This window comes from Lynx canadensis, chromosome B1 (genome assembly GCF_007474595.2).
Source record: "Lynx canadensis isolate LIC74 chromosome B1, mLynCan4.pri.v2, whole genome shotgun sequence".
In the NCBI taxonomy this organism is placed as follows: domain Eukaryota; kingdom Metazoa; phylum Chordata; class Mammalia; order Carnivora; family Felidae; genus Lynx; species Lynx canadensis.
The window spans coordinates 117,922,894-117,938,993 of NC_044306.2; the positions used below are offsets into that span (position 1 = coordinate 117,922,894).

The 16,100-nt window shown below is 36.3% G+C and overlaps 1 protein-coding gene across 2 annotated transcripts in view; it reads right to left on the reverse strand.

Annotated features, from left to right (window-relative positions):
* Positions 1-208: 208 nt before the first annotated feature.
* The window catches only part of TET2 (tet methylcytosine dioxygenase 2), a 136,829-nt gene continuing 120,937 nt past the window's right edge, over positions 209-16,100 (reverse strand). For both annotated transcript variants that reach the window (XM_030313329.1, XM_030313330.1), the window contains exons 9-11: positions 9,780-9,917; positions 6,956-7,310; positions 209-5,042 (exon numbers count right to left, since the gene is read on the reverse strand). In XM_030313329.1, the coding sequence (XP_030169189.1) occupies positions 3,535-5,042; positions 6,956-7,310; positions 9,780-9,917 (2,001 nt within the window). In that variant the 3' untranslated portion in view covers positions 209-3,534. The remainder of the gene's footprint in view (positions 5,043-6,955; positions 7,311-9,779; positions 9,918-16,100) is intronic.

Here is a 16,100-nt window from a genome sequence, read left to right on the forward strand (position 1 = left end):
AGTGAGCAAGCTAAGGCTGGAAAAAGGTTGAGTATCTAGGCTATTCCACTACAGAAATCATTTGGCTTTAACGATCTAGATATTATTTTAGGTGCCGTTTAACAACCATCTAAGAAGTATCTTTAAAAAGCAATTTCTTTTCATTCCCTTTGCCTCATTGAAGTAGTGGTAGTTTGGGTGGTAAACAGAAACTTCAACAAGACAATAATTAGAGTGCATTAAATAAATATAAATTTTATTAAAAACACTCACATAGCGTTATCAGGAATGATATAATAATAAACGCTTTCAAATAACCTGCATCCATAACATTACAATACTTACAGTATTTATAACCATCCTCAGGTTTTATAGACAAACCAAACATGAAAATGAAATGAAACTAAGTCTTAAAAAAAGCATAGAAAAATGCACACAGAGTTCATTACCTTAGTGTCAAACTGCAAAAGTTTCCTACACAAGTTAACCACTAGCTTTACAAGTGAACTGTACATACACCACTGTGCGTCAGTCAAGATGAAAAGTTCATTCAAGTAAAGTTGACACCACTCAGAAGCATTTTCAAGTATGGCTATATAGTTAACCTGATATTCCTATATAAGCAAATTGGAGATCTGCTTCCATTCATTCTAACTGAGGCAGGTTGGATATTTACAATTATAGATCTGTTATTTACAATATGCCACTCGGTTTCCTCTCCTCCTCCCTCCTTACCTCTCGCCAAACCCCAAGCTACACTTCTTGTTCTCTTGTTGGCCAGCAGTTTGACAAATGACAGTGGATGGTACGGAAACCAAACATTCATATAGGATGGCTGACTCAAAACCAACAGATGTGCACGTAGTAATCAAATATTTGGGGTTAGATGTATGACATATGCAAAATATTAAAATCGTGTGGTTTGACATATATGCAAAGCAAACATTTTTGAAATGTTTGTCAATTCGTCACAGCCAAAAATGGGAAATTGTTTTTCATAGACAAAAATCCCGTTACAAAGACTTGACCAGTAAAACTCAAAGGCCTTGTTTGATTACGAATTTATTTGAAATGTTAGTAAACACAAATGTACTTAGACAAAAATGTAATTGATCAATTGCACACCATACCCCTACGTGTTCTGCCTCTGTGGGGGATGTCCCCATGGGCCTGGACTCGACTCCAGGATCGAAACATTTTATCTAGAGTGCTGACTCTAGCCAACAGCCACTTGCCAAACTCCTGCCTTACAAGTTTCCCTTTATCAACTCAGTGCATTCTATTTTCGTGTAATTTTTTTTTTTCCTGCTTGAGACAGTCAAAAGATTCCCCAAACTTTTAAAATGCTTTTCTTTACAATAAAAAGAGCCAACAGATTTACAAAATTAGTTTTAGTTACATCAGGACATATACAAGTAAAATAGGAGGGATTCAAAATAAAAGGGTTAAATCCCTGAAAAAGAATATATTTATTAACCTACAACAATTTTACATAAACACAGGTGACATGTTGGCATAAGGAGAACATGAGCTGAAATATCCCTGAATTTTTAGAACAAAAAGGATGAAGTTCAAGTTATACTTGCTAAGAAATCAAGTATTGAAAAAAGATATGCTTTTTTAATAATAATAATAAAAAGACTTGGAAAAAAATGATGGTACATGATGCTATAAGCTTTCATTCTCAGTTCAATATCCTATTGCCAAACTAGTGTTGAGGTATATGACAAGTAGGAACATCACCCAAACCTTTAATGAATTCTTAGCTCACATTATGATATATTTGTAGCAGGCTGAGTAGCACCATCATGATGTGAATTCTGCTTCAAATCCATATATATATATATATATATATACACATATATATGTATATATTTAATTTTTTTTACAGTACTAAAATACTAAAGCATTGCGTTAAAAAAGTTTTGTTTACAATTTAATTTACTTACTATACATCTCTTTCACTTCTTTATACAAATTAATGATTTATAACCACCACAGCAAACCAGCTGCCTGTTTTTTTTTTCTTTTTAATTAACAGATTCACATGGAACTAACCCTGTTTATTATTCTTATGCAGGCATCAGTCTGCTCAATCTTCCTGGAAAAGAGGACACTTAAGCTAAGAAATGACAACATCACAATGTACAATTACCAACACAAAAGCAGACTGCCATTGGGTTTGCTGAAGAGCACACAGATCCATAAAATAGCATCGCTTAAGTGAACTAGCTTTGTTAAGTCTGTAGCATGTCATTGTTAACCTGCAGTTAATAGAAAATTCTTAAAACTACATATTTGAGCAATGAACTTGTCATACAATTTTGTATAAAACTGTTTTACAGTATAGCATGTGAGATGAGCACCAGAAAACGTGGACTAAAGTTATTCCCTTGAATCCAGTAAGCCCCATTGTGGATTTAACTGGCTATATTAAAAATGGACACATTGCTCATCAGCAGATGCATGGCTAAAAGCAAAAATAGTTTAAAAGCTTTCCTTATTTCCTTAAAAAGAATCAACTTTGAATTCTAAAATGAAAGTAAACTTTTTTTTTTTTTTAAACATCTCAGTACCTTAGCATTGTTCAAGTTGTCAAAGCTTAGGTAGACAAAGTGCTTCTAAAACACCATTTAAAATATTTATACATATACATGTGTGTGCACATATACATATGTGTGTATATATATATGTACATATATACGTTTATTGTCCTACAAGGACTTTACTGGATGAGCAAAATCCAGAAGCCTTTAAATGTCCACATTAAAAAAAAAAACAAAACAAAAAAAACCCCAAAAAAACCAAAACCTCATGTAAGAATAGGTAATTATGATAAAAATTTGAATGAAAAGGTACCCCTGTTATTCAAGGGCATTGGAGTACACTGATAGAATCTTGATGATATAAAGGCATTAAATTTTCAAATGTTAAAGACACCATTTTCTTAGCACCATTTCTTAAAACATCCAAACAAATTCAGTGTTTTGCTGTCTATTCATTTATGCTTCCTGTAGCTATTTTGATAAATAAAAGTTAATATTAAGATTACAGTAAAAACTGCATGTTAAAAAGCCATAATTCCAGTATTTCAGTACATTGTATATTCAGCACCAGATGGTATTTTAAAATTCCTGCCACTGTAATACTACAGTACTTGTTTGATTTGTGTTCCATGACTATGCAAACTCGGTATTATTAAAAGTGGTCACAGATGTGTAGAGTTGTAAGGGGGAAAAATCACATTTACATATCCTCTCGTCCAATAATAGAACCAGTGTTTAAAAATGTAAATTGTGGAACACTTTCCTCCCCACCTTCTTTTTGCATAGAATGCTTTGGTCTTTTGCCTAGATGCCATCTGTGACCACTTAGGAGTCAGGGGAAATTAAGTGCTATGGTAAGATCTCTTGTTTTGCTGGTGAGCTGAGGTTCTTCCCACCACATTTGTCATGAATCCTGTGTTATTTCCCCACTGCCCACGTCATGAGAACTATACTACGGACAGGTTGGTTGTGGTCTTTTCAAATGAGGTACCCACCATGAGGGGAGACATCATATGTATCTGTTGTAAGGCCCTGTGACCCGAGTGAAGGCATATGGAGATGTAGTTACTGTGGAGTCTGTGGTCACGGACATGGTCCTTTCGGCAAGGGATTTGATGAAGCGCAGGTAAGTGGGCTCGGAAGGTTCATGTGGCTCAGCGGGCTCCCGTTTCACTTTTTTGCCATGGGTTTTCTGAGGCACATAGTCTGGGCCATACTTCTCACACTCTTCCTCTTTCTCTCGGGCTTTTTCAGCCATTTTGGCTTCCCAGAGCGCCAAGCCATGTTTTGGCTCATTCATGCTCTTATGCTGATAAAAGACAAGGGAGATCCTGGTGGGGTGATTCCTATTGGGATTCTTTAAAGGGGTTGTGGCATGAAGCTCACGCTTGGCACACTCGATGAGAATTGACCCATGAGTTGGAGCCACAGCCACTCCCCCGATGTCAGGATCTAGAAAGCTCTGCTCACTGTCTGACCAGACTTCATCATTGTCCTCGGCGGCAGGGGGCTGCTTTTCCTGACTGCCAGCATCATGTAATTTGTGTAAGCCTTCTTGGACAGGAGCAGTTCTATCATGGTTAAGACCTGGAAGCATCTTAGATAACCCATTAGCTGTGTGGGAAAGCATGTCATTCTCCTTGTTTTGGAGATGCAGGGCATGGAGAGAGCTGTTGAACATGCCTGGAGCTGCCCCGTAGTTATGGATTATGTGAGAAGATGGGTGATGTTCGCCATTCTTATAGTCTATGTTTGGATTGCTCAAATTGGGTGGTAATCTAGAGGCGGCTCCCATGAAGTGGCCATCCATCTCGTGAGTGGAGTAAGGAGGAAATGTCCCTACATGGTGTACATTTGTTTTAAGAGTACAACTGCTGAAGGCATCTCCTTGCATATTTTGGTTTCCATAACCTAAGTACTTAGAAGTAAAACTCTGGCTATTTCCAAACCTTGGCTGGTAGAGTGTATGGATGGGTGGCAGACTGAGCTTAGAGAGAGGGTCTTGGTTTGGATACCTATATAGATCCATGGACTGAGACTGAGGAGAATAGGAACCCAGATATGGGGAGCAGTTGTCCACTGATACATTTCCATTACATTGATAGGATGGATATTGGTTACTCTGATTCAAAAGCCCAGGGTAGGGATTCATGGGATTAGAAGAATTCAAATATGAACCTGCAGCTTGGGATGAGGTGGAATAGAGGTTCATAGGGCTGGCACCTCCATAAATCTCTGAAGTGTGTGAAGAGCTCGGATAAGCCTGGATAACTGGATTGGGCCGTCTCATGTACACACTGGTAGATCCAGAGGAAGAGTAAGAGCTGACAGACTCTGATTGAGGGTTATTTGTCATGGGGTTATGCTGGGGCAGCGGCGGCGGCGGCGGCGGCTGTGGCTGCTGCGGCTGCTGCTGCTGCGGGGGCTGCTTCTGTGGCTGTGGAGGTTGCTTCGGCAGTTGCGGGGGTGGGGGCTGCTGGGACTGTTGCATGACTGGTCCTGAAAGTCGCAAAAGTTCTGTGGACAGGATATGAGAGAGCACACAAACGTGTTCGATTATTATTTCACAGAAGCTAGTGAGGATGCTTAGCTGTATGTGAGAACCACCACTAAGATTATGCAATACCCATCAAATAAGGACAAGAGCAAAGTCAGCGCTCTGATCACTGTCTGGCATCATTTTTTTTGTCTAAAGCATTAGATAAAATAGATCTCCAGAACAGTACAATTTAGTAAGTGAAGAAAAATGTAACAAACATCCAAAAGATATTTGACAGAGCATCATGTTTTCTGGAGGTTCTGTGTATCTGACCATGCCACACCCTACCTGAAGCACCCTTCTCCCTCCACCCCATCTCCCTGCCCTTCCTTGAGACAGGTATCCCTTCCTCAAGGAAGCCTTGTATGACCTCATCTGCTAGTGCATGTACAATACCCACTGAAAACATAAGTCAGAGCAATGTTTTGTAATATACTGTAATTGATCATTTTTAGCCCTCTCCTCCTCCTAGCACAAAGCAGTTCCTTGAAGGAAGGGACCATGTCCCTTTTACTTTATTCCTCCAATGCCTGGGGCATGCAGTAACAATTTGTGAAATAGTTGGAAGTTGCATAAAATTTGTTATTGAGGATTCATCAATGCTACGAGAAAAGGAATGACATTCACTTAAACACCCAAAACATATCTTCTATAATTGGCAAACCCTACTTACACAGTTGTCAATAAAACTTTAAAGAAATTTTCAGCTTTGTAAATAAAATTTTCATACTTCTATTTTATGACCTCACTTAAAAATCTACATATGAGAAGTGAACAAATAAATGGAGCTGTAAGGGCAGTCTTCAGAATTGAAATGATTATTACAGAAATCAGTTAGAAAAGACGGGAGGAAAAGTTCTACCCCAATGATATGATGATACGTTATGGTTAACTTACAGGAGAGATTAATGAGTGAATAGGATTTACTGCTCTTAGTATAAGTCAACCAACATATATTTATTAAGCATCTTTAGCACATTATTCTAAATTACTTAGTTTCTTTAAGTTTTGAAATGAATTAGTACGGAACTTTGACTTTGTGAAGCAAACATGGTTGGCTCTCAGCAAACTGGTAGGCTAAACTTAAACATTCTTCTTTTGTTAATGGTCAGGTTAACCATCTGTGAAATGAGACGTGGACATTACATTTATGGCTTTTTATAGCAAATAACTGAAGATATAACCCAGGGGCTTTGAAAAGAAAATATCAACTTAGTACTGATAAATAATGCTCTATTGCTACTGCTAGAGATGTGATCTGTTTGCATAGGTGAAAGCTTTTATAAGATAACTATGTGTGGATACCCCTCCCTAACTCAGACTTAATATGGCTACCCCTCCCTGATAAATCCTATTTCCAAACTTCTTATTTCAACAAATAGTACTGTCTTAGTTATCTAGGCTTAAAATGTTGACCTCAATCTTAAATTTTTCTTCTTCATTCTAATGTTTTGTCACCAATGTATTGATAATCATTTTGGAAGCATTCGCTACCATCATTTTTGCTAAATCTTCATTGCTATCATCCGGACTCAAGCTTTTATTACTTTACTCTTGGTTTATTGCATCTGTCTCCAAACTCATAGCTTCTCTGCTTCTAATTTGGCCTCCCTGCCCCTGCTAGATTAACGTGAATTTCACCATGTTACCTACCTGTCATATAAAACTTTGCCATTTATTATAGAATAAAATCCAGACTTTTCCATCAAGCTGGGGTTGAGGGTGCAGTATCTCATTACCATGTCCAAGAGCAAAACCTGGCCCTTGGGACTTCAGAGACAATTCTAGTACAAAACTGATACCATGATCAAATATAATCATCCAAAATTAACTCTTCATTTTTAACCTAAGTTTCGTATAACATATCTACAATGCTTCATATGACATTTACCTGCCAACTGTTTAGCCTGGCTTGCGTTTTCAGTCTGTTTTGTACGAGATGAAGCTGACTTTTCCTTTTCGTTCTTATTTGTGCTGTTCTCCAGAGAGGAAAGCTTTTCAGCTGCAGCTTTCTTGGCTTCTAGTTTCCTCTGTCGGCATGTCTTGACAGGCTCTGCTAACATCCTGACTTTCCGCCGAAAAGAACTCAGCACCTGAATAGCACCACTTTGTTTTTTCTCCTCCTGAGCTTCTACACTCCCAAACTCATCCACATCAGAGACTTTGTAGAGAGGCAGAACATGGAGCTGCTCGTCCTCAGGTTTCCCTCCAATTTCTCGATTGTCTTCTCTAGTGAGGGTGCATACCTGGTAGGGAGATAACACAGTACTGCCTCAGTTTCAGTCTAAAAGAAACTGTGTGTGTGTGTGTGTGTGTGTGTGTGTGTGTGTGGTATTGCCTCAGTTTCAGTCTAAAAGAAACTCTGTGTGTGTGTGTGTGTGTGTGTGTGTGTGTGTGTCTGTCTGTCTGTCTGTCTCCCTCTCAGCATTTACATTTGTGGTGGTGGTCTACTGGGCCAGGTCAGTGACATGCATATTACCAAAAAACCACATCTGTCTGTTATTAAGGATGATTGCATCAAAATGGTACAGGGAGATAGACAAGTTCATGTTGACTTTTTTTTTTCCTTTCCTTTCACAAGAGACCAAAGAGAAATATAAATATGTGAAATGGAAGATTTGGTTGATATAGGTAATGTGTAACTTAACACTGCTTCTACCTTCTTGTCTCCTCTGTACTTGTTAAACCTAACTTACTGTTTCTCTTCTCTCTTATTTCTTTTGTAGGATATCACAACATACAAGGGTCTATTCCAAGAAAGGGGGAAAAAACTACTTCTCTTGCTTTGATAATTTAATGATACTTTTCCTCTTTTGTTAGCCACAGTCATATTGGTTTTGATGAAAGATTATCTGTTGGTTTTAAAATACCAGATTTTAGTATTTAGTGTTTTTGACTAATGCAGAAAAAAATGTGAGCATGATTATTTAAAGTCCGAGACAATATAAAATCACTAGAAGATACTCTTGAAAGGAATGTGATCATAACAGACTTACCTTGATAGAGAAGTTTAATATGAGGTGGCACTAAAATGAGTTTTCACTTCCTATACATCAAAGTCTTCCAAATCCATGTCTCTGATCACTTACTACCTTTTCCCACATGTTATTAGTTCTTACCTAGTGCTGCTTTCCTTTGCACCTGATGGAAACTGTGACCTATCAGAGGCAAATTCTCCTTAAGGCAAAGCCTTTTTCTCATCCCTGCCTACTCTTCATTCCCTTGCTAGAGTGAAACATGGTTATCTTTAGGATCTACCGTGGCATTTTTTTTTCCCTCCAGAATCTAGCCTAGCCTCCTAATAGTGAGCATGTGTTCAATACACAATTAGTGAAGATTTTAGATTTTTTATTATTATTTTTTTTTTAATTTTTTTTTTTTCTTTTCCAACGTTTTATTTATTCTTGGGACAGAGAGAGAGACAGAGCATGAACGGGGGAGGGGCAGAGAAAGAGGGAGACACAGAATCGGAAACAGGCTCCAGGCTCTGAGCCATCAGCCCAGAGCCTGACGCGGGGCTCGAACTCCCGGACCGCGAGATCGTGACCTGGCTGAAGTCGGACGCTTAACCGACTGCGCCACCCAGGCGCCCCTAGATTTTTTATTATTAAAAAAAAATTCTGACTTCTGTTTTAGACTATTAATCTGATACTTTTTCTGCTTTTCAACAAAAACTTCATACCAGGTTCTGTGAATTACTTCCACCATTGCTTGCCACCTGAATTCTTCTCTACCCTAGACTACAATTTTAGTTTCTGTATTCTATTTTTTTAATGTTTATTTATTTTTGAGAGAGAGAGAGAGAAGGAGGGAGAGAGAGAGAGAGAGAGAGAGAGAGAGAGAGAGAGAGAGAGAATATCCCAAGCAGGCTCTTCTATGCTGTCAGCACAGAGACTGACATGGGGCTCCAACTCACGAACTGTGAGATCATGACTGAACCAAAATCAAGAGTCAGACATTTAACCAACTGAGCCCCCCAGGTGCCCCATGTATTCTATTTTTCATTTTAAGTCTCACTGGTCATCTTCCTCAACTACACATATATCCATGTTGATGACTCACTAGGTAGATTACTTTATAGTTTCTTCACTTGAATTTTTCATTCCTTATTTTCACCCTGGTTTATGCCTCAACATGCAAGGCCACACTGTGGACTCTGTCAGTATGGAACCCTGTTCTACCCTAAGACCATGTCCATTTTTCTCCATTTAGCATAACCTCTGATTATACGGCCTGATCCAGTCCATCTACTGTAATATGTAGTAATAATGGGCTCTTTTGTACTTTGAATCTTCTATAGTGTTGCTGTGCCATGGATGATGCATTTTTCATTTGTATTTCTTTCTGCAAGGTAGATTGGTGCCTTGGCTTGTATATGGCTTTTTCACTTTACTGATTACAACCTACCAGATGCCTGACATTGAATTTTGAAGGAACTTTTGGCAGCTAATGGTAGTTGGCAATGCAATCACTGGTTTAGTTCTGTACCAAGCGTTTCCATGATTTTCATGTGCTTATCAACTGTTTTCCACTCATGTGACAACCTGTTATAAGAGTACTAGATATGTCAAACGAGGGCACCTTTGCAACAGCAATTCATTCATGAAAACACTTGTGCAATGACATCTGCAGAGAACATATTACTCTAATCACAGGATAACTTCCAGCCTTCCACTCTTCAACAGGCTGTGCTAACTGTTCTGTGCCCCACTTACCAATGTACTGCCATTCTGCATGTTGTGTAAGTCTCTATGGGCATGAGCACAGAAGTCCAAACATGCAGTGACCCCTGAGAATGGACGGCCTTCCTTCAGACCCAGTCGGCATTCTGGTGCTCTGTGTTCATATTCAATCTGAAAAACAGAAGCATGTGTGTGAATGGGGAACTACTTAGGCATTTGAAATTCTTAGGCATACATTTGGGAAAAAAGTATAAGACCTGTGCACTGAGCAGATCAGAAAGATTTTTTAGTATTTAGGTTATTCAGAATTAAAAAAAAAAGTTGCATATATTATATCCAGAAATACAATGGAATGACAGAAAACAGACCAAACATTTTGACATGGTAAAGTTTTTATTTTACAGTGTTGAAGTATAACTGACATACATTAAACAGTATATATTTAAAGTGTACTATTTGATTAGTTTTGACATGAGTATATGTGAAACCATTGACACAATCAAAATAATGTACCTATCCGTTACTCCCAAAAGTTTCTTCCTTCCCCTTTTAATTCATGTCTCTTCCTTTGTTCCCAGGAAACTACTGATCTGCTTTCTGTAACTACAGATTAGTTTACATTTTCTAGAATTTTATATAAATGGATGTTTTGAGTTAATTTTTATATATGGCATAAGATTAAGAGTCAAGGTTAGTTTTCTTCCATATGGCTATCCAACTGTTCAAACACTACTGCAAAAAAAATTATCCTTTGCCACTAAATTGTCTTTTTTTGAAAATCAACTGATTGTACATGCTGGACCTATTTCTGGACTTTCTATTCTGATTGTTCGGTATATAATAGTGTAGTGGGTATGTATGTGTATATATGCCGACATCACTGTCTTGATTACTAGTAAATATAGATTTTTAGTGAATCTTGAAATCATGGATTATAACTCTCCAAATTCTGATCTTCTTTTTGAAAATTGTTTGCCTATTCCAGATCCTTTGCATTTGTCTTACTATATATTTACAAACACCCTGTCAATTCCTTCAAAACACTTGGTAACATTTTGATAGGTCATATACTAAGTCCATTGAATGACTTGGGGAAAACTGACATCTTAAAAATATTAGTCCTGTGATCCATAAACATAGTAGACCTTTCCATTTGGGGTCTTTTATAATTTCTCTCAGCAATGTATTATAGTTTTCAGTGCACGGGTCTTACATGTTTTGTCAAATGACAAATTCTTATGTCTAAGAATTTCATATTTTTGATGTTATTTAATTGCTATTGGTTTTGACTACAATTTTTAGTTATTACTAGTATATAGAAATACAGTTGATTTATTTTTGCAACTTTGCTGAACAATTTATTAGAAGTTTTTGGGTCTTTGGAACTTTTTATGTAGACAAGTGTCTACATTATAAGGACAATTTTATTTCTATTCAATCTGTACACTCCTTATTTCTTTTTCTTGCCTATTTCCCTAAAACTTCCAGTTAGATATTAAATAAAAGTGGTAAAAATGGATGTCCTTGTCTTGTTTGTAATCTTAGGGGTAAAGCTTTCAGTCTTTCACTATTAAATATGAAGTTAGCTTTAGGTTTTTCAATTATGCACCTTATGAGGCTGAGAAAGTTCCCTTCTATGGATACTAAATATTGCTAAGTGCTTTTTCCTCTATCTATTGAGATAATCATTTTACCCCATTATGTTGGCTAATGTGGTGAATCACACTGATTAAAAAATTTTTAATGTTTACTTTTGAGAGAGACAGAGACAGAGTGGGGGAGGGGCAGAGAGAGAATGGGAGACACAGAATCTGAAGCAGGCTCCAGGCTCTGAGTTGTCAGCATGGAGTCTGACGCAGGGCTGGAACTCATAGACTGTGACATCATGACCTGAGCCGAAGTCAGACACTTAACTGACTGAGCCACTTAGTCAATCAATCATGATTGATTTTTGAATGTTAAACAAAACATTACTGAAATAAACTCCATTTGGTCATGATATATCCTTTTTGCACACTGTTGTCTAATTGACTAAAATTTTGTGAAGAATTTTCATATCAATATTTATTAAGAATATTGGACTATAGTCTTCTTTTTCTTTTACTGCCTTTGTCTAGTTCTAGTATCAGGATATTTCCAGCTTTGTAAAATGAGTTGGGAAGTTTATTCCTTTTCTATTTTCTAGAAGAGTTTCCACTGAATTGTTACTATTTCTTCCTTAAAATATGAGTCAGATTTGAAAGGGAAATTATCTGGGCCTGGAATTTTTGGAAAAGCTTTCAACTAAAAATTCAATATCTTTAATAAATATAGGATGACTTATGGTATTTATTTTTTTCTTTAGTCATCTTTGGTAATATGCGTTTAAGTACTTTTCTCATTTCATCTAAGTTGTTGAATTTATTGGCATAAAATTTTAATAATATTATTCCTTTAATGTCTGTAGTATCTATAGTGATGTCTCATCTCTAATTCTTGATATTGGCCTTTTGTACCTTCTCTTTTTTTTCTTGATTGAATTGATTCAAAGTACTAGCTTTTGGTTTCACTGATTTATGCTCTTATTTTCTGTATTCCATTTCATTGATTTATGTTCTTTAGTTTTTCCTTCCTTCTGTCTTTTAGGGTTCATATTGCTGTCCTTTTCCAAGTTTCTTAGAGAAGCCACTTAGATCATTAATTTGAAACTTTATATATATTTTCTGAAGTTTATTTTTATTTTACTTATTATTTTTTTAATGTTTATCTTTGAGAGAGAGACAGAGTGTAAGTGGGAGGGACAGAGAGAGAAGGAGACACAGGTTCTGAAGCAGGCTCTAGGTTCTGAGCTGTCAGCACAGAGCCCAACATAGGGCTTGAACTCATGAACCATGAGATCATGACCTGAGCCAATGTTGGATGCTTAACCAACTGAGCCATCCAGGTGTCCCAAAGTTTGTTTATTTTTGAGAGAGAGAGCACCCATGAGGAGAGGGCCAGAGAGAGAGAGAGAGAGAGAGAGGAAGAGAGACAAACCCAAGCAGGCTCTGTGCTGACAGAGGAGAGCATAATGCCAGGCTCAATCTTGTGGAATGTGAGATATGACCTGAGCTGAAACCAAGGGTTGGATGCTTAACCAACTGAGCCCCCCAGGTGCCCCTATATTTTTCTAATAAGTATTCAATGCTATAAATGTCTCTTGAAGCAAGGCTTTATAGCTTCATTCCACAAATTTCAAGGTCATGTCTTCATATTCTTTTTGTTTTTAAATGTTTATTTTGAGAGACAGAGTGCATGTGTGCACATGCATGACTGAAGGAGGGGCAGAGAGAGACAATCTCAAGCAGGCTCATGGCTGTCAGTGCAGAGCCCAACATGGGACTTGATTTCATGAACCATGATATCATGACCTGAGCTGAAATCAAGAGTCAGATGCTTAACTGACTGAGTCACCCAGGCACCCCCAAGTCTTCATTTTTATTCACTTTGAAATACTTTCTAATTTCCCTGTGAATTATTCTTTGGCTCCTAGGTTATTTAGGAATATGTTTCTCAGTTTCCAGATACTTAGAAATTTTGTGGAAATACCGGTACAGATTTTTCATTTAACTTCATTGTGGCCAGAGAACATATTTTGAGGCTTTATAATATATTCATACTTGCTTTATGACTCACTATACAATCTATCATGATAAAACTTCCTGTACACTTGAAAATAATGTTAATTCTGTTGGGTGAGGAATTCTATACATGTCAATAAGGTCAAGTTGGTTAAAAGTGCTGTTTAAGTCTTCTGTCTTCTTAGTGATTTTGTATTTGTTCTAACAGTTATTGAGAGAGATGTACTGAAATCTCTGACTGTAATTGTAGATTCATTTCTTTTTATAGTTCTATCAGTTTTGTTTAATAAAATCTGAAGCTCTGTACATAGTTAGGATTATCATGTTTTCTTGATGAACTGCCCCCTTTTTTATTATTAAATGATCTTCTTTATAGTTTATAATATTCTTTGCTATGAAATCTTTGTTATTAATATGATCATTCCAGCTTTCCTTAGATTGATATTAGCATATTTCTTGGTTCCTGTTTTTTTTCAATATTATAATTGTTCAATATCAATGTGATTATTTAGTATCACAAACTCTGCCTTTTTAACTGGGAATGTTAAAAGCCATTCACATTTAATATGATTTTTGATATGGTTGGGATTAAATATACCAATTTTCTATTTGCTTTATATTTGTCTTATCTTTAATTTGGTTCCATAATCCTTTTAAATACATTTTGGATTGATTCTATTTTTTTCCTTTTTACCGGTAGATTAGCTGGTAGATTTTTTTACTGCTAGATTTTTTTTTTTTAAATGGCCGCTTCCCTTAAGGTTTACGATATATTCTTTATCTTCTTACACTCTACATTCAAGAAATACTATACTACTCTACATATAACATAAGACCCTTACAACAGTATACTTTCAATTCCCCAGCCTCTGTGTTACTTCTACATGTTATAAAGTTTAAGGCACATTGTTCATATATATTTTTAATAGCAAATTATCTTTAAATTTCTTTTGAAATAAGGAAAAAGTTTTTTTATTTACATAGCTACTATTTATGATGTTTTTCTTTCCTTTTTGTCAATACAGACTTCTATCTGGTATCATTTTCTTTTACTGGCAGGCTTCCTTTAATATTTTTAAAGTGTTAGTCTGCTGATGGTAAATTATTTCAGCATTTGTATGTTTGAAAAAAATTTTGTTTTGCCTTTACTTTTTTTTTTAATGTTTATTTTTCAGAGAGAGAGATAGAATGAGGGAGGGGGAGGGGCAGAGAAAGAGAGAGAACAGAATCCAAAGCAGGCTCCAGGCTCTGAGCTGTCAGCACAGAGCCCAACACTGGGCTTGAACTCAAGAACCGTGATATCATGACCTGAGCCAAAGTCGGACGTTTAACTGACTGAGCCATCTAGGCACTCCCTTGCCTTTACTTTTGAAGTTTTTCCTGGGTATAGATTTCTGGGTTGACAAGGGTTTTTTTTTTTTCTTACATTTTTCTCTGATGTGAGGCTTAACTTCAACAATAAGACTTTATAAAATCAAGGAACAAAGCAAAGGAAGAGCATTTAGATATGAGAAATAAGTACAATATATCCAGTTGGGGAAGAGACAAAAATCAAATGGTAGGCTTTGATAGCATCCATAACCTCAAAAGGTCTTCCTATGTGCTGTGTGGAAAGACCACATGGCTGTTTTTTTTTATCTTTAAACAATATTAAGACATACGGATGAATATTACCCAATAGTACATACTAGGCAATATAAAAAATACCTTATCTATCTTTAACCATGATTGATTTAATTTATATATACAACTATTTTTTATATATGAATGTATGTATATATGTAAATTTTATTTTGTGGTAAGAATACATAACATGAGATCTACCTTTCCAACAAAATTTTAAGTGTCCATTATTGTTGGCAATAGGTACACATTGCAAAGCAGATCTCTAGAGCTCATTCATCTTGCTTAACTGAAACTTTCTGCCCATTTATTAGTACATCTACACATGTATCGATATATAAATACTGAAACACATCTAAAGAATTATATGTAATCTTCTTGTTATAACTAAAATTTGGGGTACCTTCATATTTTGGATACTCTAAGTTCAGGAAATGCATAAAATGCTCCAAACATAATACAGTAGGGTGGAATATAAATGCTTAGAAAATCAGGTGTGTATGACACCATCTATAGTAAGAATCAAAGGAGTAAAAAGAACACCAATGCTTTGTTATTCTGTCCCCTTTTCCAGCTAAAGCCATTAGGTTAATAGCACCTATAAAAATTTTTATTCAACAGAAAATGGCCAAACTTGAGATCTAGCAACATAGACTCAATTCATTTTCTTTTTATAGCTTGATTTATTGTGTTTCTCACTTGGAATTATTTTATAACAGTACTAAAACATTCCATATACTTTTCTGTGATACTTACCAAAGTAGATAAGGTTGTAAAATAACAGTATTAATCCTACTACTATTAACAGCATTAAAAATAATCTTCATACACATCATATATATTTCTAAAAGCCTGAGTTGTGACATAAAACAAGTTTATAAACAGATCGTTATTAAATTTGCTTCCTTTGCTCACACTTAAATAAAGAAAGAGCTGAGGTTTGGGGAAAGTATTAAAGTCCACAATAGAAACAAGAGTAGCTAAATCATTAAATGAGTATTGGTCTCCCCTGTGTGTCTCTGCTATATAAATTAATCCCATTAGTCTTTAATGTTATTAAATGACAACGTTTGCCAAATGTACCGCTCTTCGTACTTCCTTGTACCCCCTGCCACTGTGTACTCTGCTCTGG